The sequence below is a fragment of the Pongo abelii genome, chromosome 13 (genome assembly GCF_028885655.2).
Source record: "Pongo abelii isolate AG06213 chromosome 13, NHGRI_mPonAbe1-v2.0_pri, whole genome shotgun sequence".
Lineage (NCBI taxonomy): Eukaryota > Metazoa > Chordata > Mammalia > Primates > Hominidae > Pongo > Pongo abelii.
Window position 1 is genome coordinate 124,504,909 of NC_071998.2, and position 20,528 is coordinate 124,525,436.

At 54.3% G+C, this 20,528-nt stretch overlaps 1 protein-coding gene and 1 long non-coding RNA gene across 5 annotated transcripts in view; both read right to left on the bottom strand.

The window, feature by feature from the left end:
- Nucleotides 1–2,770: 2,770 nt before the first annotated feature.
- GBGT1 (globoside alpha-1,3-N-acetylgalactosaminyltransferase 1 (FORS blood group)) lies at nt 2,771–13,854 on the bottom strand. Of its 4 annotated transcripts, none has more exons than XM_054520796.2 (7): nt 13,704–13,854; nt 12,306–12,495; nt 11,619–11,684; nt 6,022–6,072; nt 5,908–5,943; nt 5,185–5,319; nt 2,771–4,254 (listed from the first exon to the last, which is right to left on the bottom strand). In XM_054520796.2, the coding sequence occupies exons 2-7, from the start codon at nt 12,374–12,376 to the stop codon at nt 3,624–3,626; spliced, it is 990 nt and encodes a 329-aa protein (XP_054376771.2). In that variant the 5' UTR covers nt 12,377–12,495; nt 13,704–13,854; the 3' UTR covers nt 2,771–3,623. The 4 variants fall into 4 exon arrangements, with proteins under 4 accessions (XP_054376771.2, XP_003780773.5, XP_054376773.2 ...); XM_003780725.5 differs by having other exon boundaries at nt 13,609–13,854; XM_054520798.2 differs by lacking the exon at nt 13,704–13,854 and having other exon boundaries at nt 12,306–12,831.
- A 1,247-nt stretch (nt 13,855–15,101) lies between these two features.
- Nucleotides 15,102–20,528, bottom strand: part of LOC129048038 (uncharacterized) — a 37,324-nt gene continuing 31,897 nt past the window's right edge. Inside the window, exon 4 of the long non-coding RNA XR_008510037.2 lies at nt 15,102–19,525. This is a non-coding gene — a long non-coding RNA (uncharacterized LOC129048038). The remainder of the gene's footprint in view (nt 19,526–20,528) is intronic.

The following is a 20,528-nucleotide window of genomic DNA, read 5'->3' on the forward strand; positions in this document are numbered from 1 at the left end:
TGAGACGAAGTCTCACTCTTGTCCCCCAAGCTGGAGTGCAATGGCGCGATCTCGGCTCACTGCAACCTCCGCCTCCCAGGTTCAAGCAATTCTCCTGCCTCAGCCTCCTGAGTAGCTGGGATTACAGGCACCTGCCACCACACCCGGCTAATTCTGTATTTTTAGTAGAGACGGGGTTTCACCGTGTTGGCCAGGCTGGTCTCGAACTCCAGACGTCAGGTGATCCGCCCACCTTGGCCTCCCAAAGTGCTGGGATTACAGGCATGAGCCACTTCACCAGCCGCAGTCTCCTTCTTGTCGACCAGGCTGGAGTGCAGTGGCTAAATCACGGCTCACTGCAACCTCTGCCTCCTGGGTTCAAGCAATTCTCCTGCCTCAGCCTCCCAAGTAGCTGGGATTACAGGTGCATGCTGCCACCACCACGCCCTACTAATTTTTGTGTTTTTAGTAGAGACAGAGTTTCACCATATTGGCCAGGCTGGTCTCGAACTTCTGACCTCAGGTGATCTGCCCTCCTCGGCCTCCCAAAGTGTTGGGATTACAGGCGTGAGCCACTGTGCCTGGCCATCCCTTTTGATTTATTTATTTATTTGATTTATTTTATTTTTTTGAGACAGAGTCTCACTCTGTCACCCAGACTGGAGTGCAATGGCACAGTCTTGGCTCACTGCAACCTCTGCCTCCCAGGTTCAAGTGATTCTGCCGTCTCAGCCTCCCGAGTAGCTGGGACTACAGGCATGTGCCATCACACCCAGCTAATTTTTGTATTTCCAGTAGAGACGGGGTTTCACTATGTTGGCCAGGCTGGTCTGGAACTTCTGACCTCGTAATCTGCCCACCTTGGCCTCCCAAAGTGCTGGGATTACAGGTGTGAGCCACTGTGCCCGGCCCTTTTTATTTTTAAAAAAACTATGTAGAGACGAAGTCTCACTATGTTGCCCAGGCTGGTTTGGAACTCTTGGGCTCCAGAGATCCTCCTGCCTTGGCCTCCCAGAGTGCCACAATTACAGGCGTGAGCCACTGTGCCCGGCTTCATTCAATTTTATACCAGAGCCAAGGCACCAGCACTGCAGGCCACTCAGCTGTAAGTGGCCAGGCCCTGCTGTGCGTGGTGACCCCACTTCATGACTCTTCCCTGTCACTCATCCCCGAGCTGGTCATCAGAGGCCTCATCCTGTGTTGGGGCCTCGCTGGCCAGGTATCCCCTGAGTCCAGCACTTGGGCCCCATTTATATTGATCCCCCTGCTGGGACAGACCTGCAGTGAGACCCCTGCCTCCTTGCTTGGCATTCAGAACCCTGTGTGACCTGGTCCCTATACCCCAACTCTAGCCTCCTGGGGCCATCCTGACCCAGGGATCCCATCAAGCCCCTGCCCCTCTCAGAGCCCCCTGCCAGCCCTGCCCCTCCCTGTATCCTCCTTCACAATGCACTCGCCTTCAGAGCTGCACTCCTCCTACCCCGTGCAGAGCACAGTCTTGAACCCAGATGACCTGGGTTCAAACCTGCAGCTGGGCCACATCATGGGCAAGCTCATGGTGACCTCTCAGAGTCTCAGTTTCCTCTACTGAAAATGGGTCAGGGACTCCTTGTGCCAGGGGTAAAGCTGGGTGTAAGTGGGGTGAGGGGGGTATGGGGGATTTCTCCCCTGCTAGGCGGAGCTGCCCAGGCCTCAGAGTCTGCTGTCACCTCGGGTCCCCCATCTCCCAGCCATCCACCCAGCTGAGTCCAGTGCTTCCATGTTCCTCTCTGTGCTTTCAACAGAAGCTCCTCGGAGGCAGGGCCTGCTCCTTCAGCACAGAACCCCTCCCCTGGAGCAGGTGCTCCCCATGAGGGACACAGAAGCCATGGTTCCATTCCTGCCCCTCTGCCCAGGAGGCACCCAGAGCCCCTTCAAGACTCCAGGCTTCTCCAGCCCAGTCTGTCTCCTCCAACTGGTCACTCCATCTGTCCACACTCTTGGAATCTGTCCCTGCTCACCGGCCAAACCACAGGTGAAGGAAGAATGAACTCAGGGCTGGCCCCAGCTTTTCCACGGGTGACCAAGTGGGTGGGTGCCTGCCTGTTCCTGTATGACCAGTCTATCCCACCCTCCTCTCTGTCTTCTCCTTCCGTGAAAAAGATGCTGCTGTCTCCAGGGCAGTGAGCACCAGGCCGCCAAGCCCTGAACCCATACCCCACCCCATCTCTGTGTGGCCAGGCAGACAGAACTACACTGTAGGCCTCTGAAGTCCTTCTGGGTCCAGACTGGAGAGGTCATCTTCCCATGCCCTCTAATCCTGGCCTGCACCATTGGCTCAGAGTCCCACGCCCACTGGTGACTTCACAGGGCTGCAGTGACCCTGGATACAGGCGCTCCCAGGGTTGTCCGGCTGCTGGGCTCCATACCCCTCTACACAGTTGGGAGTGTGGTGGATCTGCCAGCATGCTCTGCTTCACCCAGTCTCCCTGGAGAACTGGAATGAAATCCTGTCCGTTGCAGCCTCCAGCTTTAGCTCCGATTTTCTGGAGTAACTATATCCCTATTCGATTGTGTTTGACATCCAGTCTGCCTGTGTCCCCACTGCCTGATGGAACAGACACTGGGGACACAGGGAGGCTGGATATGCAGGTAAAAACCACCTTAGTGGCCGGGCACAGTGGCTGTAATCCCAGCACTTTGGGAGGTCAAGGCAGGTGGATCACTTGAGGCCAGGAGTTTGAGACCAGCCTGGCCAACATGGTGAAACCCCGTCTCTACTAAAACTACAAAAATTAAGTGGGTGTGGCGGGCGCCTGTAATCCCAGCTACTCGGGAGTCTGAGGCAGGAGAATCGCTTGAACCTGGGAGGCAGAGGTTGCAGTGAGCCAAGATCATGCCACTGAACTCCAGCTTGGGTGACAAGAGCGAAACTCGGTCTCAAAAAAAAACAAAACAAACAAAAAAATCGACCCTAGCTAGGGTCGAGCTCACACCCCCTTTATTATAAACTGCCCCCAAACCCTCTTAAGAAGGAGGTGGCTAGTTCCCTGAGAGTGCGGCTCACTTTGGGGTGCAGGAAACCAGAGGGAGCCTAGACCTGCTCCATTTCAAAAGCTCGCTCTGGGGGCCTGAGTGAGGAATTGGCTACATGTGGTTGGGAGACATCAAGGGACCCAGGACCCCTGTGACCAGAGAAAAGGGGTCTAGGGCGCCTTCACACTAGGGTATTAGAAATGCTACATTAAGGGCAATATGTAATAAACGGGGGACTGGCGCAGCAGGGCTCAGGCACTCTGAGTCGGGCTGAGGCTTCAGAGCCTGCCCCGCAAAGGCACGGCTGCAGAATGTGGCAAGCCTGCCGGGCCCTGCCTTTGTAACTGCGCCTCCCCTCCCCCTGTCTCACCATTCCTATGCCGCATTGCTGTGAGATCTTGTGTGCTACTGTGTGCACAGCCCTCTGCAGTTCACAGTGGCCTTTCCACGTCCCTTTTCCGGTTGAATTCGCCTGACTGACAGAGGGAGGCGGGACAGGGCTGGTCTGCACGCTAGTGAAGCACTGGTGGCTGCAGGTCTTTGGGTCCCCATCCATGGCAGCCCCCAGCTCCGTGGTCAGCTCCTCAGGCAGCTGATATCCTTGTCCAGTGTAGAAAAGCGGATCAGCTTCAGCTGGGTGGCTGGGGCTTCCTGTCGTCCCAGAGGTACTCGGGGGACAGCACCTTGGACGGCTTGTTTGAGATGAAGCGACGGTTCAGGTGGCTTTCCTCCCGCCAGGCTGCCATGATGCCATTGGCCTTGTCCGCCAGGATGGCCACGTGGCAGCCCCTGGTAAACTCATATACCCTGGCCACCTGCCCCCCGAAGACTGCCCCACCATAATAGAAGTCCCCTTCGCTGTCTGCCACAAAGGCAGTGGAAACACGCCTGCGCTCATAGGGGAACTGCTGGTGGGGAACGGCGTAGTAGCTTGGGTGAATGGCAGCCACCAGGTCTCCCAAGGTCTCAGGGCCCCCCGGGTTCCGAAACACCATGTCCACATCAAGGCAGAAGAGGTAGTCCACCTCCTGGTGAGCCCTCTTAGCAATGTGCTGGCTGATGGTCTCCATCCGGCGCATGGATGTCTCCTCCCAGTGGGAGTGACCCTGGATGGGGATGGTGCTGAGGAGCCGGTGGGGACCCAGCGGGACCCCGGGAACGGCTGCAGGGTTGTCAGTGAAGATGTAGTAGTGGACGCGGTACCCACGCATGAAGAACTCCTCGGCTGACTCCAGGAAGGACTGGATGAAGTGAGTGTACCTAGTGATGATCACCCGGTAAACCCACTGCTACACCAGCAGCCTGCCTGGGTCCCCACTGTGTGCTGGGGTCAGCCAGGCTGGGGTCCACTTACCAGCTCCCCATGTCAAGATGTCACTCTGCTCTGGCCCTCTGGGTCCTCATTTGTCCAATTCCCAAAATGCTAGTACCAGCCTCTTACGGCTGTTGTAAGCATGTTCCTGGTAGAGATTCTTATGCTCCTAGACCAGGTGAACTTTTACTGAGCAATTTCTAAGTGCCCAGCGACGTTCTAAGAATTCTTATGATCTTTGATCTTCATAAGCTGTCTTAAAGCGTGCCCATTTTATAGGCAGGAACATTGAGGATCACAGAGAAGAAAGTAGCGAAGAAGCAGGTAAGTGGACGAATCAAGGGAAGGCAAGCTGAGCTAGATGCTGGGGACATGGAGGGGGGTGTGGTTGACACAGCCCTGCCCCCGGGCCAAAACTCACTGGACAAGGGGGTCACCTGACCCTAGGTGGGCCATTCATCGTCAGGCCATGCTTTAGGGCTTGGGGTCCCGGGAAGTTCCAGGAAGGAGTCCCAGAGGCCCAGAGGGAGGCTGCCAAGCGGCAGCTCCTAAAGGAAGGCCAGGTGGGGTTATGGGAGAGACGAGGGCAGAGGAGGGGTCTAGATGAAACAGGGACGGGCAAGGAGGCCTCCTGACAAAGGCTCTTGCTGTCTCCTCACCTGGACTCTGCCTCCTGCCTATGCTAGAGCCAGATCCCCTACCCCAGGAAGCCCCCATCCCACTATTGCACCCTATACTGCACTTTCTATCTGCTCGGCACCTGGTTCCGAGCCTCCCGGGTGCCCAGCAGGGTCCTTTGTGCACATCTGGTCTCTTCCCAACTATAAACTCCTGCGGCTCAGGGAGACCTCCCTCCCCTTCCCCAGCCCGCTACTCACTTCCCCACGGCAAACACTGTGACCCCAATGGTCAGGTTCAGTGGCTGGTAGATGTGCTGCAAAAGCTCTGGGTTGAAGGTTCCCTCGGAGACGATGGGCGCCAACCAAGGTGTGAGTGTCAGCAGCTGTGTGGGCCTGGCAGCAGGGGGGCCATGGGCAGTAAGACCCTCGCCTGTGAAAGCCTAAGTCTCATCCCGGCCCTGGCTCTCACACTGTGTGACCTGGGGCAGCCTCGTCCCCATCTCTGGGCCTCCCTTTCCTCATATGGAAAGTGGGGATAATGATGGCCATCTCCCAGCAGGGTTGGGAGGACCAGGAGTTAACGCACACCAAGAAGAAGCCTGGCATTGTTCATGTGTGCCAAGCCCCTAATAAATGAGGGTCATTAAAAAGGGCAAGACCACATTGTTATGAACAACGGCCTGAGCACCTCCTGAGTGCAAGCACGGTGCAGATGTTACAATACCTCTCATCTGCTCCTCCAGCCTCCAGTGAGCTAGGCACTATTATCCACCTGCACAGGAAAAGCTCAGAGCAGTTGGGTACACTGCCCAGGGTCACACAGCCCAGGTCCCTGACTCCCAGCCCTGTGTCTTTCCACAGTCCCTAACTCTCTGGGCCCCAAGGCCACCCTGATGTTAGCACCCCCACTACCCCAACTTATAAATCAGAGCTCTTTTGGCCCTTCCCCCTGCCCCTGTCAGGCCTCTCCATGACACCTACCTGTGCTCCAGCAGCTTGGGCTGGGGGTACTGTGACCTGCAACCAAGAAGGACCAGTGGTGGAGGGGAGCCACCACCCTCAGGGCCACAAAAGAGGAAATGCCAGTCTCCTTACCATACCACGGGCTGGAGTGGCTTCTCCCTCTTGTAGTGCAGCTTCATGTTGCTGGTGGCAGAGGCAAGAAAGAGTCATCATCATGGGGCTGGTGACAGAGATACTCAGCACAGGAAGAAGGAGGAGTCAGAGGCCCCTGCGGGCGGGCACCCAGGGTCCATGCAGGCTCCCTCTGACCTTCCCCCGCAGCCCCACCCGACTCCACAGAGGAGCTGGGGACCCCTACAGAAGTGATCTGTCCAGGGTCATTGGGAGAGTAAGTGGCAGGGCAGTGATTCGAACCCAGTGCCGCTTGCTCCCAAGGCTGATGCTTTTCCAACAATGTCGCTCTTGTTGTTGGAAAGAAGATTTGAAAACCTGCAAAGGGCCAGGCGCGGTGGCTCACGCCTGTAATCCCAGCACTTTGGGAGGCTGAGGCAGGTGGATCACGAGGCCAGGAGTTCAAGACCAGCCTGGCCAAGATGGTGAAACCCCGTCTCTACTAAAAACACAAAAATTAGCTGGGCGTGGTGGCGGGCGCCTGTAATCCCAGCTACTCGGGAGGCTGAGGCAGGAGAATTGCTTGAACCCAGGAGGCAGACGTTGCAGTGAGCCAAGATCGCACCATTGCACTCCAGCCTGTGTGACAGAGCGAGATTCCGTCTCAAAAAAAAAAAAAGGAAGAAAAGCTGCAAAGGCCTGGTGACTGGGACCTCGGGGGAGCTAATTAACCTGAGCCCACTGTAATGGTCAGTTGTATGTGTTAACTTGGTTAGGCTGTAGTATCCGGTTTCTCAAACACAAGTCAAAGTGTTGCTGTGAAACTTTTTTTTTTTTTTAAGAGACAGGGTCTTGCTCTGTTGCCCAGGCTGGAGTGCAGTGGTGCAATCATAGCTCACTGTAGCCTCAACCTCCTGGGTTCAAGCAATCCTCCTGCCTTAGCCTGCTGAGTAGCTGGGCCTGCCAGGCACTCATTACCACCCCTGGCTGATTTTTTAAAATTTTGTAGAGATGGGGTCTTGCTATGTTGCCCAGGCTGGTCTGTGAAAGTATTTTGTAGATGTGATTAACATTCTATATCAGTTGATTTTACGTAAAAGAGAGTATCCTAGACAACCTGGGTGGAACCGATCCAATTGGTTGAAAGGCCTTAAGAACAGAACTGGTGGCCAGCCCAGGTGGCTCACATCTGTAGTCCCAGCACTTTGGGAGGCCGACACGGGCAAAGCACTTGAGCCCAGTAGTTCAAGACCAGCCTGGGCAACATGGCAAAACCTCATCTCTACAAAAACAACAAAAATTAGCTGGGTGTGGTGGTGTGCACCTGTGATCCTGGCTACTTGGGAGGCTGAAGCAGGAGGATGGTTTGAGCCCAGGAGGTGGAGGTTGTAGTGAGCTATAATCACGCTACTGCACTCCCAGCCTGGGCCACCCACAAAGTGAGACCCTGTCTCAAAAAAAAAAAAAAAAAGAGAACTTCACCTGTGGGCTGTGGTGTCCGCTCCTATCTGAGTTTCAGCTGCCTAGCCAGCCTCACCATCACATAAGTCAATTTTCCTAGGTACATTGGCCGTCTGTCTACCTTCCTACCTCTTACTGATTCGGTTTCTCTAGTGGAACCCTGACTGCCATTTCTCTGCGTCTGCAAAATGGGCAAAACCATCCTTAGCCTTAGCGATGTGGTGAGAATTACACAAGGTGTGTGAGGGGCTCTTGACCCATGTCCAGCATGGAGCGAGTGCTCAGTAAGGTGAGGGATCCTGGGCAAGTCTTGGCAGGCAGCCTGCATGGTCAGTTTCAAGGTCAAACTGGATGGAGAAGAAAGAAGGGGGTCCACGAAGGAGGTGCCAGGGCTGCAGGGTCAGACCCCTGGGCTCACCTCTGGCTCTGCCACTAACTGGCCCAGGGACCTGGAGCCAGACATTTGACCGTGTGAACTTTAGTTTCCTCATCCACAAAATGGGGACAATAAAACCTTCCACTTAGAGTGTTTCCAGCAGGTAGAAGCGAGGTGCAGAGAAGGGAAAGACCAGCCGGGCGTGGTGGCTCTTGCCTGTAATCCCAGCACTTTGGGAGGCCAAGGTGGGCGGATCACAAGGTCAAGAGATTGAGACCATCCTGGGCAACATGGTGAAACCCCATTTCTATTAAAAATACCAAAATTAGCTGGGCGTGGTGGTGGGCACCTGTAGTCCCAGCTACTCGGGAGGCTGAGGGAGGAGAATCGCTTGAACCCGGAAGGCGGAGGGTTCAGTGAGCTGAGATCTTGCCACTGCACTCCAGCCTGGGGACAGAGCGAGACTCCGTCTCAAAAATAAGGGAAAGGCCACCCAGCCAGCAGCAGCAACAAAAGGCCCGAGGCCGACAGTCCCCAGGCAGAAGCTCATAAGGATCCCACCCACTGATGACACAGTAGTCTGCCAGGTCCTTGTAAGTTTCTTTTCTTTCTTTCTTTTCTTTTTTGAGGTAGGGTCTATCTGTGTTGCCCAGGCTGGAGTGCAGTGGCACAATCTTGGCTAACTGCAGCCTTGACCACCTGAGCTCAAGCGATCGTCCCACACCAGCCCCCTGAGGAGCTGGGACCACAGGTGCCCACCACCACACCCAGCTGTTTTTGTATTAATATTTTTGGTACAGACTGGGTTTCACCATGTTGCCCAGGCTGGTCTTGAACTCCTGAGCTCAAGTGATCTGCCTGTCTCGGCTTCCCAAAGTGCTGGGATTACAGGCATGAGCTGCCTTGTCTGGCCCCCTGTGAGTTTCAATATGTCACGTATGATGGGGTGGCTGAAGCCTCCTTGAACTCTTCCACCTCTAGGCTATGGTCTTGTATTTGTAGTAAAGTCTACAAAACACAAGATTTACTACTTTAGCCATCTTTAAGTGTACAATTCAGTGGCATTAGGTACATTCACATTGTCATGCAACCATCCAACATTTGTGTCCAGAACTTTTTCATCATCCCAAAAGGAAGCTTGGTCCTCATTAAACAACAGCTTGCCATTGCCCCTCCCCCAGCCCCTGGGAACCATAATTCTGCTTCTGCGTCTATGAACTTGAGTATGGAAGGGACTTCCTATAAGTGGAATAAGAAAGTTTTTGTCCTTTTGTGATTAGTAGCTACTTTTTTTTCTCTTTTTTTAGATGGAGTCTCAGTAACCTTGTCATCCCAGCTGGAGTGCAGTGGTATGATCTTGGCTCACTGTAACCTCAGCCTCCCGGATTCAAGTGATTCTCCTGCCTCAGCCTCCCAAGTAGCTGGGACTACAGGTGTGCGCCACCACACCCCGCCAATTTTTGTATTTTTATTAGAGACGGGGTTTCATCATGTTGGCCAGGCTGGTCTCGAACTCCTGAGCTCAAGTGATCCACCAGCCTCGGCCTCCCAAAGTGCTGGGATTACAGGCATAAGCCGCTACACCCAGCCAAGTTGCTACTCTTGAATCAACAATTTTCTAAAGTCAGTTCGTCAAATTGGCCCTCTGCCCTAGTTTCCTACAAGCAAGCATGTTTCAGGGCCCTGCTCAGAAAGCGCTAGGATTCCAAGAAGCGGTCAGGAGTTAGAAGGGGTACCAAACAGCCCAGCATTCTGTGTTTCCCTGGCAGCGAGCTCCTCTTTTCTCTGCACAAGCCCAGACACACTTCAGCTGCAGTGAAGAGTTACACACAAGAATACAAAAGCAGGCTGGTGTGGTGGCTCATGCCTGCAATCCCGGCAGGGGCGAGTTGGGAGGACCCCTTGAGGCCAGGAGTTCCAGATCAGCCTGGGCAACGTAGTGAGACCCTGTCTCTACAAACAAATAAAAAAAATTAGCTAGGAGGTGTGGTGGTGAGTACCTGTGGTCCTAGCTACTCAGGAGGCTAAAGTGTGAGGATCACTTGAGCCCAGGAGGTCAAGGCTGTAGTAAGCTGTGATCGTGCCACTGCACTCCAGCCTGGGCAACAGAGCCAGACCTTATCTCCCCCAACCACACACGCACACAGGATAGACAAACTGGAAAGAAAAAAACAAGTTGTAGGTATACTCAGCCAAGAGTGATGATAGAGAACCCACAAACGGACCGAACAGAGAAGGTGGGGAAGAAGCACTTCACACAAGAAAAAATTCAATTAATGGGAAGATGTAGGGAAATGAGAGTCTCACTAGTAACAGTAAAAAAAAAAAAAAAAAATTAAGGCTAGGGGTGGTGGTTCACGCCTTTAATCCCAGCACCTTGGGAGGCCAATGGGGGGCAAAGCCTGGCTGAGGGGGGCAAAGACCAACCTGGCCAACATGATTAAACGCTGTTTCTACTAAAAATACAAAAATTAGCTGGTGCACCTGTAATCCCAGCTATTCAGGTGGCTGAGGCATGACAATTGCTTGAACCTGGGAGGCGGAGGATGCAATGAGCTGAGATCACGCCACTGTACTCCAGCCTGGGCGGCAGAGCAAGACTCTGTCTCAATATAATAATAATAATAAATAAATAAAATTTATACCAAAGAGGATAGCATTTTCCCTCTCCCAATCAGCAAGGTAGGTTCATTTTTGTTTTCATAACCCCTGGTATTCCCAGCAGTAGCCCAGGTGTACTACACGGTGGCTTTGCTGGGAACCGCTTGGGCAGGGCACATGAATGAGTGACCGATGTGCTGTGGTCCTTCTGGAAATAACCCAATGAGTTGGATCAGAACCTATCCACATCCTCCAGCCGCTAAGGGAACGTATCTGAACAAAATGATCTTTGAAATGGAGAAGGGGTTATGCTGCTCATCACAAACTAACTTAGAGCCCTGGGAAATTGGGAGCAACCTAAATCCCGAGAGCAATTGGTGGTGGGAAAGAGAGAGGGGCTCAAAAATTATGTGCCAGCCCCTGGGTGGAATAAGATGATGGTGACCGGACCGATGCAGTAGCTCATGCCTGTAATCTCAGCACTTTGGGAGGCTGAGGCAGGTGGATCACTTGAGGTCAGGAGTTTGAGACCAGCCTGGACAACATGGTGAAACGCCATCTCTACTAAAAATACAAAAATTAGCTGGGTGTGGTGGCGGGTGCCTGTAATCCCAGCTACTTGGGAGGCTGAGACAGGAGAATCTCTTGAACTGGGGAGGCGGAGGTTGCTATGAACCAAGATCGCGCCACTGCACTCCAGCCAGGGCAACAGAGTGAGACTCTGACTCAAAAAAAAAAAAAAAGACTCCTTAGGTGAGGAGGGCTTTGGTCACATGTTCATTTGTTCCTTGAATCCATGGAACACAAAACTGAGCAACAAGGTCAAGTCCTAAAAGCACTGAACCCCTGCTGGTCACCGGGAGCAACAGCAGGCTGTTTATGGGCATCGTTGCACTCTGTGTTCTCTCAGTGGCCAGACACAGCAAGCGGGGCTCACAGCTGTGCAACATGTGGACAGTCAGACAATGCAGGGGGCTGCAAGGATGCTGGAAGACCGAAATGGGAATTTCGCTTCACGCTTGTCACAGCCCTTAAATTACATAAATACTATTGCATTTATCAGAAACATGAACTTAGGACTCAGGAACCGGCAGATGAAGTGAACTTAAATACTCTCCTGTCTCCCCAACTGTGAGCAGCCCACAGGGCCCCCAGTTCTCCTAGCTGCACCCATACTTACAAGATCTCTGGGCAGGGGAGATAATAGGGGACATAGAAGACTGGCAACCAGTTCTCAAGATACACCCTGTGAACAAAAAAAAAAAAAAAAAAAAAAAAATCTGTTGATCCACTCTGCACCAGAGGCTGAAAACACACCTCATGCACATCATTGGGAGTACAGGTCTCCCACAGTGCGTTAGGAGGCCAGATCCCCTGTCATTCTGTAGGTCTGGCTGACCTTGGAGGACAAAGCCTGCTGGTATTCCCGGCATGTATCTCAGGGCCTGCCATGCAGTCATTCATTCACCCATGGAGTCATTCATTCCTAGGGAGTGTATATTCTTGATGCCAGGCCCCCCACACAAACAGCAGGGTGAGGGGCAGCCCCAGGAGCTTCATGGAAGGACAGAAACAGAGGGTGAATTTGGGAACATGAACAGGGATTCCCCATCAACATTGGTTGAAGGATGGTCCAGGCAGAGAAAAGAGCAAGTCAAAGGCCAGGAGGCCAGTACAAGGCAGAATTCAGAAGCCAGAGACACTAGTTGGGTCTTGTTGGGGCTGGGGTTGGAGAACAGGTGAGTCAGGAGGGGTTGGTGGGATCTGGAATCCTATGAGGAGATCAAGGTTTTGGGGTTGACCTGCAGAGACAAGGGGAGTCCTGGGTGGGGATAGAGACAGGGAGACCTCCGTGGGGCAGACTCACCACAGGACACTGAGGCTTGTGCCCGCCAACAGGCAGAACCCCAGACCCAGGGCCAGTCTCCGGCGATGCATTGCTGGGGGCTGCACCTGAGCCTGGGCACTTGCAGAGACCCCACCAGCCTGGGCGGATGAGGCTGTCCCCTCGCAGGGATGTCAGGCTCTGAGCCCGGTCTCTGAGGTCCCAGGAACACCTGCAAAGGAACACTTTTGTTTTTTTGAGATGGAGTTTCACTCTTGTCACCCGGGCTGGAGTGCAGTGGCACAATCTCCATTCACTGCAACCTCTTCTCTTGGGTTCAAGCGATTCTCTTGTCTCAGCCTCCTGAGTAGCTGGGATTACAGGCATAAGCCACCATGCCCAGCTAATTTTTGTATTTTTAGTAGAGACGAGGTTTCTCCATGTTGGTCAGGCTGGTCTCCTGACCTCAGGTGATCCACCCGCCTCGGCCTCCCAAAGTGCTGGGATTACAGGCTTGAGCCACTGCACCGGGCCAGGAACGCTCTTTATCGGGAGACGGTGACCCCAGTCCTGCAGCCCTGCCCTCCCCTCGGTCACCCACTGGGGTCATGTGGACTCTAGGTCCCGCTGGACCCCAGGCTCAGCTCTGGCAGCTCTGGGAGGCGCACGGTGGCAGTGACTCGGTGCTCAGCTGTTGCTTCCAGCTGTCCTTTGGGAGAGGGGCTGGGACCGACTTCGCGGAGGCGGCGGGCCCCTGCTTTGGCTCCCGCGTCTCCCTCACTAGGTCCATTCTCGGAGGTGAGCCGAGGCCGCTGAGAGGGGCGCATGGGCCTGTCCACCCTCCGCTGGAAATCAAGCCCCGACGCACAGCGAGGACACACGCAGTCCTAGCGCAGGATGCGCGGGAAGGGGCGCCCAGGATTCCCCAAGGGGAGCGAGGTGGCCGCTGTCCACCTCTCCGGGAGGCAGGGCCCGGGTTCTCCACGGAACGATGAGAAGGCGCCTCAACTCGCTGACCTTGGGCCAGTCATCCCCTGCTCCCGGCCTCAGTGGATGGAGGCGACACGCGGCGCCCGGGGGGAGGACACGCGGGAACGGCTGTAAAACGCTGGGCGCAGCCCGGACCACAGTGAGCGGAAAGCCGGGGTCCTGGGGATTAGGCCGCTGCCACTCGGGAGTGTCCGGCGAGCCCTCTCCCTCTCTCTTCCTCTGCGGCCTCAGTTTCCCCACCCGGGCCTCCAAGCCCCGTCTCGCCCCCGCCTCTCGCGAACGCAGAGCCCAGCCCCGAGGGCCGCCGGCCCCAGTCCGTGGTCGGGACCCGGGACCCTGGGTCCGAGATGCGCACCTCCTGGGCTCAGGGCCCTCCTCCTTGGCCCCCTGCGTGGCAGGGACTGGGTGGGGCCGAGGGAGCGCGACTGTCCCTACGGGGTGCAGACTTACTCCTTGCTGCCGGACCGGCGTTAGGACGGATGGAGGGGCGCCACCCTGGCGCGGAAAATGGACTCAGCTGGCCTGGGCCCCCGCGATACACGGGCGATCGGAGGCGCAGGTGGAGCCTTGAGCAGGGCAGGCAGCGGGGCCGCGGGCGAGGCTGGAGAAGCCGGACAGGAAAGAGGGAGCCGCAGCCCCGCCCACCTACCGCAGGCCCCGCCCCTGCGGTCCGAGAGCCCCTTCCCTGCGGCCTGGGAGCAGGATCCCGGGGGACCGAGCGCCTGAGCTGACCCCTGGGCCTGGCTTCCGCTAGCCGCCTAGAACTCTGCCTAGGATGCAGCAGGCCCAGCTCGGGGGGCCAAGAAGCGCAGGTCCGGGACCAGGGAAGGGTGCGGATGGAGAAATGAAGCGATTTGTGGGGAAAACCTTACCTTGTTTATAAGAGCTTTGAAGCAGTCACGGAAAGGGAGAACCAGCTGGACGCAGCTTGCTGTCCGGTTTAGGATCTGCCCTCCTTTGCTCGGAGCCTCTGAGCCAGGCGCCCCTGCCCAGCGAGGGGACACAAGTGAGTGGCTCCCAGAATTACCCGGAGCCTCCGTGTCCTCTTCTGTGAGATGGGACTGGCCGCACTTTCTTCCCGAGGCCTGTCGGGGTTGCATTATCCCTTCCACGAAGGGCTACTCTTTTCCACCCCAGGGACTCTGGGACCCCAGGAGAGACCCTCTTGCAGCTCACCAGAGATCGGCCAGTGCATGGGGTAGAAGGTTTTCGTAGCAGAAACCTCTCCTAGGCTGGGTGCGGGAGGGGTGCAGGAAGGAGAAATGAAGGGGCCCTAAGGGAAAATAAAGGAGAGAGTAACCACAGGGGTGAGGGGTGGGACCCAGCCAGAGACGGGCTCAGAGAGGTTACGGGTGTGCTCCAGGTCACAGTGCAGCTGGAAGTTGGAAACCCAGCCCTGCCTGGTGCCTGGGCACAGCCTCCCAGGCCCCTCAGGGGTGTGATGATTACCTGTGTCCTTGGGGTTCCTCTAGAGCACCTTGGGGTTCCTGTAAGGCAGGGCCTGTTTTCTCAGTCTGCGGGAGCCTGGCACCGGCCCTGGGAGCTGGTGAGTGCTGTTCAAAAGGTCATGCTTCCACCTTTTCACTGCAAACACTAGCTCCCTGGGACCTGGTCTGGGATCTGCTGATTCATTTTCCTTACTCAGTTTATGTTTGCAAAGTTCCCTGGTCTGCCTTCCAGACACTGATGCCTCTCTGGGAATTGTTTTCTAATACAGCTTTAAGGTGAGCAAGACAGGGCCGACCTAGCCCTGTGGCTGTGCCTACTGGCCGCAGCCCTCCCTTGGCCCAACCAGCAGTCTCTCCATCCCTCCCCACTGCACCCCCAGAGGAGAAAAAATGTGGCCTAAAGACAGCACTGGCCTGGAGGGGGCTGGGTGCAAAGGTAAAGAAAGACAAGAGAGACCTCCATGACTTAAAAATATAATAATCAAAGGCAAGGGAGGTAAAAGGAAGATGGGAAAAAACATTGTAGGTGCATGTGGGCATCTTTCTCATCGGGGAGTTAAATGGGCTGAAATAGGAATGTAGGCAGAGACTTGCAGTGTTCAAGGGAACCAGAAAGAACAAATCCAAGCCAGGCAGAGTAGGAGAAGAGCAGTGGGGAGAAGAGTCACTGCTAGCCTTCCAGTTCTCTCTCTCTGTCTCTGTTTTTCTGTCTGTCTCTCTATATATGACTTCAAGAAAACTCTTATTAAATATTACTTAAGGCTGAGCACGGTGGCTCAAGCCTGTAATCTCAGCACTTTGGGAGGCCAGGGTGAGAGGATCACGTGAGCCCAGGAGTTCAAGAGCAGCCTGGGCAACATAGAAGCTATGAGCCTGGAGCAAGGGTGCCAGAGTGAGACTATGTCTCAAAAATAAGTAAATAAATAAGATTTTTGTTTTACTTAGCTATTTTATTTTATTTTAGATGGAGTCTCACTCTGTCACCCAGGCTGGAGTGCAGTGGTGTGATCTTTTGAGATGGAGTCTTGCTCTGTCGCCCAGGCTGGACTGTAGTAGCGCAATCTCAGCTCACTGCAACCTCTGCCTCCCAGTTCAAGCAGTTCTCCTGCCTCAGTCTCCTGAGTAGCTGGGATTACAACACCTGGCTGATTTTTATATTTTTTTAAGTAGAGACGGGGTTTCACCATGTTGGCTAGGCTGGTCTCGAACTCCTGACCTCAGGTGATCCACCCACCTCGGCCTCCCAAAGTGCTGGGATTACAGGTGTGAGCTACCATGCCTAGCCTTACTTAACTATCTTTTGAGGAGGTGGTGGGCCACTGAAGCTGGGACTCACATCGGTGCTTCCACTGCTGGCTGTGGGTGAGACGCTGTCCCTGCTTTTGGGCTGTGAGCTCTCAGGACAGGGATGGTGTCTGGGGTTCACTGTCATATTCCAGGTGTCTGCACACAACAGGGGTGCTGGATGCATGAATGAGTGAAGGAATGAATGAACCCAAGACTTCTTTGTGTCTCAGGTTCCTCCTCTGTCAAGTAAGAGTACCTGCTTCAAGGGGCTGTTGGGAGGATGACACTGACTCATTCATCTATTTATTCAATAAATGTGAAGTGCCTCCTGTGCCTGAGGCTCTGTTCTAGAGGCTAAGAACACACAGTGAACAAGCACATTCCCTGCTGGTGTGGAGCACCCCCCCGAGCAGGGTTTAAATGAGGAAAGACGGGTCTCAGGCACGTGGTCCAAGCTCAGCGAGAGCAGCTGCTGGGATCGGGAGGTCACACGCAAGTTCTTGTGCAGCAGCTCAGGGCCAGCCTGGGTGGGGTCGGCGGTGGAGGGGATGTAGGATTCTTGGTCCGAACTCCCAGGCTATCCAGTGTCCCTCTGTGACCATTCCCCTCACTGGGCCTCAGCTTTTCATCTGGAAAATGGGCTTGTGAGGACATTCATCTCTCGGTTTCTCCATAAATTGGTCTTGATCTTCTGAAGCAGACAAAGAAGTGACCTTCTTCCCACTGGTAATCCTGGAGGGCTGAGGTTTGCATTCATGAAGGGAACGGGGAAATGTCCTCTCGTAGGGGACTGGCTAAAGTCCCCCTTCTGGTTAGCGGCAGAGCTGGGCTGAGACCCCTTGGCTCAGAGAAGAGAGACCTCCATGACTTAAAAATATAATAATCAAAGGCAAGGGAGGCCTTTGGGCTCCCCACCATGCACAGACCCTCCGTAATTGATCCCCAGCTGGGACCTACCTCTGGGATGCCAGAGAATGCTCCAGAGTGTTTCCCAGAAATAAGGGAGTTCATGGTCAAGTCTGGGAACTCAGGTGAGCAGGGGTGGCAGAACGCCCCAGACCTTTAATCTCTAAGGGGAGGTGGGGAGAGTCTGCAGAGCTTCCCTGGCGGTGAAGCTGGGGTGGAGGGACTGGGTGGGGTGGAGGCAGGCCCCATGGTCCCCTGTGTGGGCCTCACTCTCCTCAATTTAGGAGAAGCTTCTGTCTGGAGCAAAAGCCAGTGCTCTCCTGAGTGGTCGGCAGGCAACTCTGCAAAGCTCAATTTGGACCCAGACATTGATTTTGGCTCCCCTTGGCCTTGGAACCCCGGGGGTAGGCAGCAGCAGGAGGGTCCTGAGGACAGACCCCAAGTCTCAGCCCATCACCCAAGGTTCTGCCCCTGCTTTGCTGGGTGATCTTGGACAAAGCCTCAGTTTTTCCCACTATGCATCGCAGTGACAGTTTCCTTTAGTGCTTGTCAAGCAGTGCCTCTCAGAGGCCTAGGAATGGGGTGTCAGGGAGGAGGCTCCTGAAGTGTGTCTGGGTTGGGGGTAGGGAGTCCAGACCTCATCCCAGCTCCACCCTGAGCAGCTCTGTCCTGGGTTTGATACATTGGGGTTCTACATCTGTATTATCAGAACAACGTATCACTGCCCCAAAAAGGTGGGGTTTAAAGACTACAGGGCTGGGTGGACTCTGGGCTGGCCCTGCTCCTCTGGGGCTCCCTGCACTGTGTTCCTCTTTGACCTGGTGGTTCAGGAGGACAAGTGCATTCACATCCATACAGCTGGCCCACCCAGAACCCAGCGGCATCCAGGAGCCAGTCTCTGATCCAAGCCCATCATCCTGCACTAGCTAAGGCCTGGCCTGGATACAAGCAGAACCCACCGCACCCTGTCCCAGGGGAGCCAGTCCAAGCACTAACTGAAACCAGCCATCTAGGCCCGGAGGAGGGATCCCAGGGCTTGTTCCCGGGCCCCCAGCACCTGGGAGAGGAGCTTCTTGGCTGTGCTGGAAGCCACACCTAGATCTTGACCCCAGGGATGCCCAGAGAACACATGTTCAGCAGGCTCCCCTGAGAGCAGAAGGGGCCACGCTTCAGAAGTGGTGGAAAGATGAAAATCCAGCCTCTGCCTGCATCAGGACAATAAAATAAGACAATGAGTTAGATAGCATATCTCACCTACGAAGTGTGCAGCCATTTCCCCCAAAGCTCCTTGAGTGGAAAACACACACACACACATACACACAGACACACACACACACACACACACACACTCTCTCTCTCTCTCCTTCTCTTTCTCTCTCTCTCTCTCAAAGGGCTTTTTCTCTTCCCTCATTCAACAGTCAACACAAAAGACTTCTGTGGTCCAATGTGTGGGGGTTTCCCATATACCAGGCAGCAGACACCAGTTGGGTGTCCTCTAATTCAATTTGATTTTGACACTGTCTACCTGGAGGTAGCATCAGATCCCCCGGGTTGAGATCTCAGTCCCACAAGACTGCCCCCCCCCCCCACTTCCCACTGACACCATCACAAATCTGGGTTTCCAAGAAGAATCGCTTGAACCTGGGAGGCAGAGGTTGCAGTGAGCTGAGATCACGCCATTGCACTCCAGCCTGGGCGATAGAGTGAGACTCCATCTCCAAAACAAACAAAAAACACAAACAAACATATCTGGGCTTCCAGAGATTCTGACTCACCAGCTGCAAACTGGGGTTCCCACAGCCTCCTCTTTGGGTTCAATTAATTTGCTAGAGCAGCTCACAGAACTCAGGGAAACATGTTTACCGGTTTATTATAAAAGATATTACAAAGGATACAGATGAATGGATATGTAGGGCGAGGTATGGGGGAAGGCGTGCGAAGCTTCCGGCCCTCCCTGGACATCCACCCTCTGGGAGCCTCTATGTGTTCAGCCATCCGGAAGCTCCCTAAACCCTGTCCTCTTGGGCCTTTTATGGAGGCTTCATTGGATAATCGGATAGGCATGACTGAAGCATGGACAACTGTGTAGGAAAATGGTTGGACAAAAAGGCCATGGTCTAGCATTAGTGCACAATCTAGCATTAGCACATGATCTAGCATTAGCACAGGGTCTAGCATTAGCACACGATCTAGCATTAGCACACTATCTAGCATTAGCGCACGATCTAGCATTAGTACATGATCTAGCATTAGCACATGGTCTAGCATTGGCGCACGGTCTAGCATTGGCGCACGGTCTAGCATTGGCGCACAGTGTAGCATTAGCATACGGTCTAGCATTAGCGCACGGTCTAGCATTAGCGCATGATCTAGCATTAGCACATGGTCTAGCATTAGCACATGGTCTAGCATTGGCACACGGTCTAGCATTAGCGCACGATCTAGCATTAGCGCACGGTCTAACATTAGCGCACGGTCTAACATTAGTGCATGGTCTAGCATTAGTGCACGGTCTAGCATTAGTGCATGGTCTAGCATTAGTGGAGTGGGAAACTCACAAGGCCTGTCTGTGCAGATTCTTCTTGGCTTCTCCCTGCAGCATTCCTTCCTCCAGGGTATGGGGCAGGACTCCTAAAATGGGGATCTTGTGAGCTACAATTAGACAAGGTAGGTCAGAGAATTTACGGCCAGACAGAAAGGCAGAGGAAGATTCTTGCCTTGGGGAGAAAAAGGAGCAGGTGAAAGGAGGGCAGGAGAAGGTCAGAGAGAGAGAGAGAGAGACATTCTGTTTTCTGAGGCCTGCTCCTGAGGCCTAAAACACTCCAACATTATAACAAGCGCTATGGGAATTCTGAGCCAGGAATCATGGATGGAAATATATATATTTGGCAGGATATCACACCCCTGAAATTCGAAACCCTTGGAGTGGCTGAGGGGGATGGACACTTTCCGCCTGGCAGTGGGAGAGGGGTCTGGACTCTCCTCCTGGAGGGTGAGTTGGCACTAAGACCCCAGCACACCCACCCTTGGATTCAGTTTATCTACTTCTAGAAAACAGGAAAGGTTTAGAGACATGAACAAAGGGTTCAAGTTTGAGGATATTCATCTCTGCCCATCTCACAGCCCCGAGTGGCACACTCGCCCCCCAGCCTTGAGCAGGGGATCTGGTGTCCCTAGAGGAAGAAACACGCCCCGCAGCCATTAAAGGTGCTGCTGTTGGCCAGGCATGGTGCTCACACCAGTAATCCCAGCACTTTTGGAGGCCAAAGTGGGCAGATCACGAGGTCAGGAGTTTGAGACCAGCCTGGCCACATAGTGAGACCCCATCTCTACTAAAAATACAAAAAAAAAAAAATTAGCCAGGCATGGTGGCATGTTCCTGTCGTCCCAGCTACTTGGGAGGCTGAGGCAGGAGAATTGCTTGAACTCGGGAGGCAGAGATTGCAGTGAGCCGAGACTGCGCCACTGCACTCCAGACTGGGTGATAGAGTGAGACTCCATCTCAAAAAAAAAAAAAATGCTGGTGTCAGATCAGGCACAGTGGCTCACACCTGTAATCCCAGAACTTTGGGAGGCCAAGGCAGGTGGATCGCTTGAGCCCAGGATTTCAAGACAAGCCTGGGTAACATAGGGA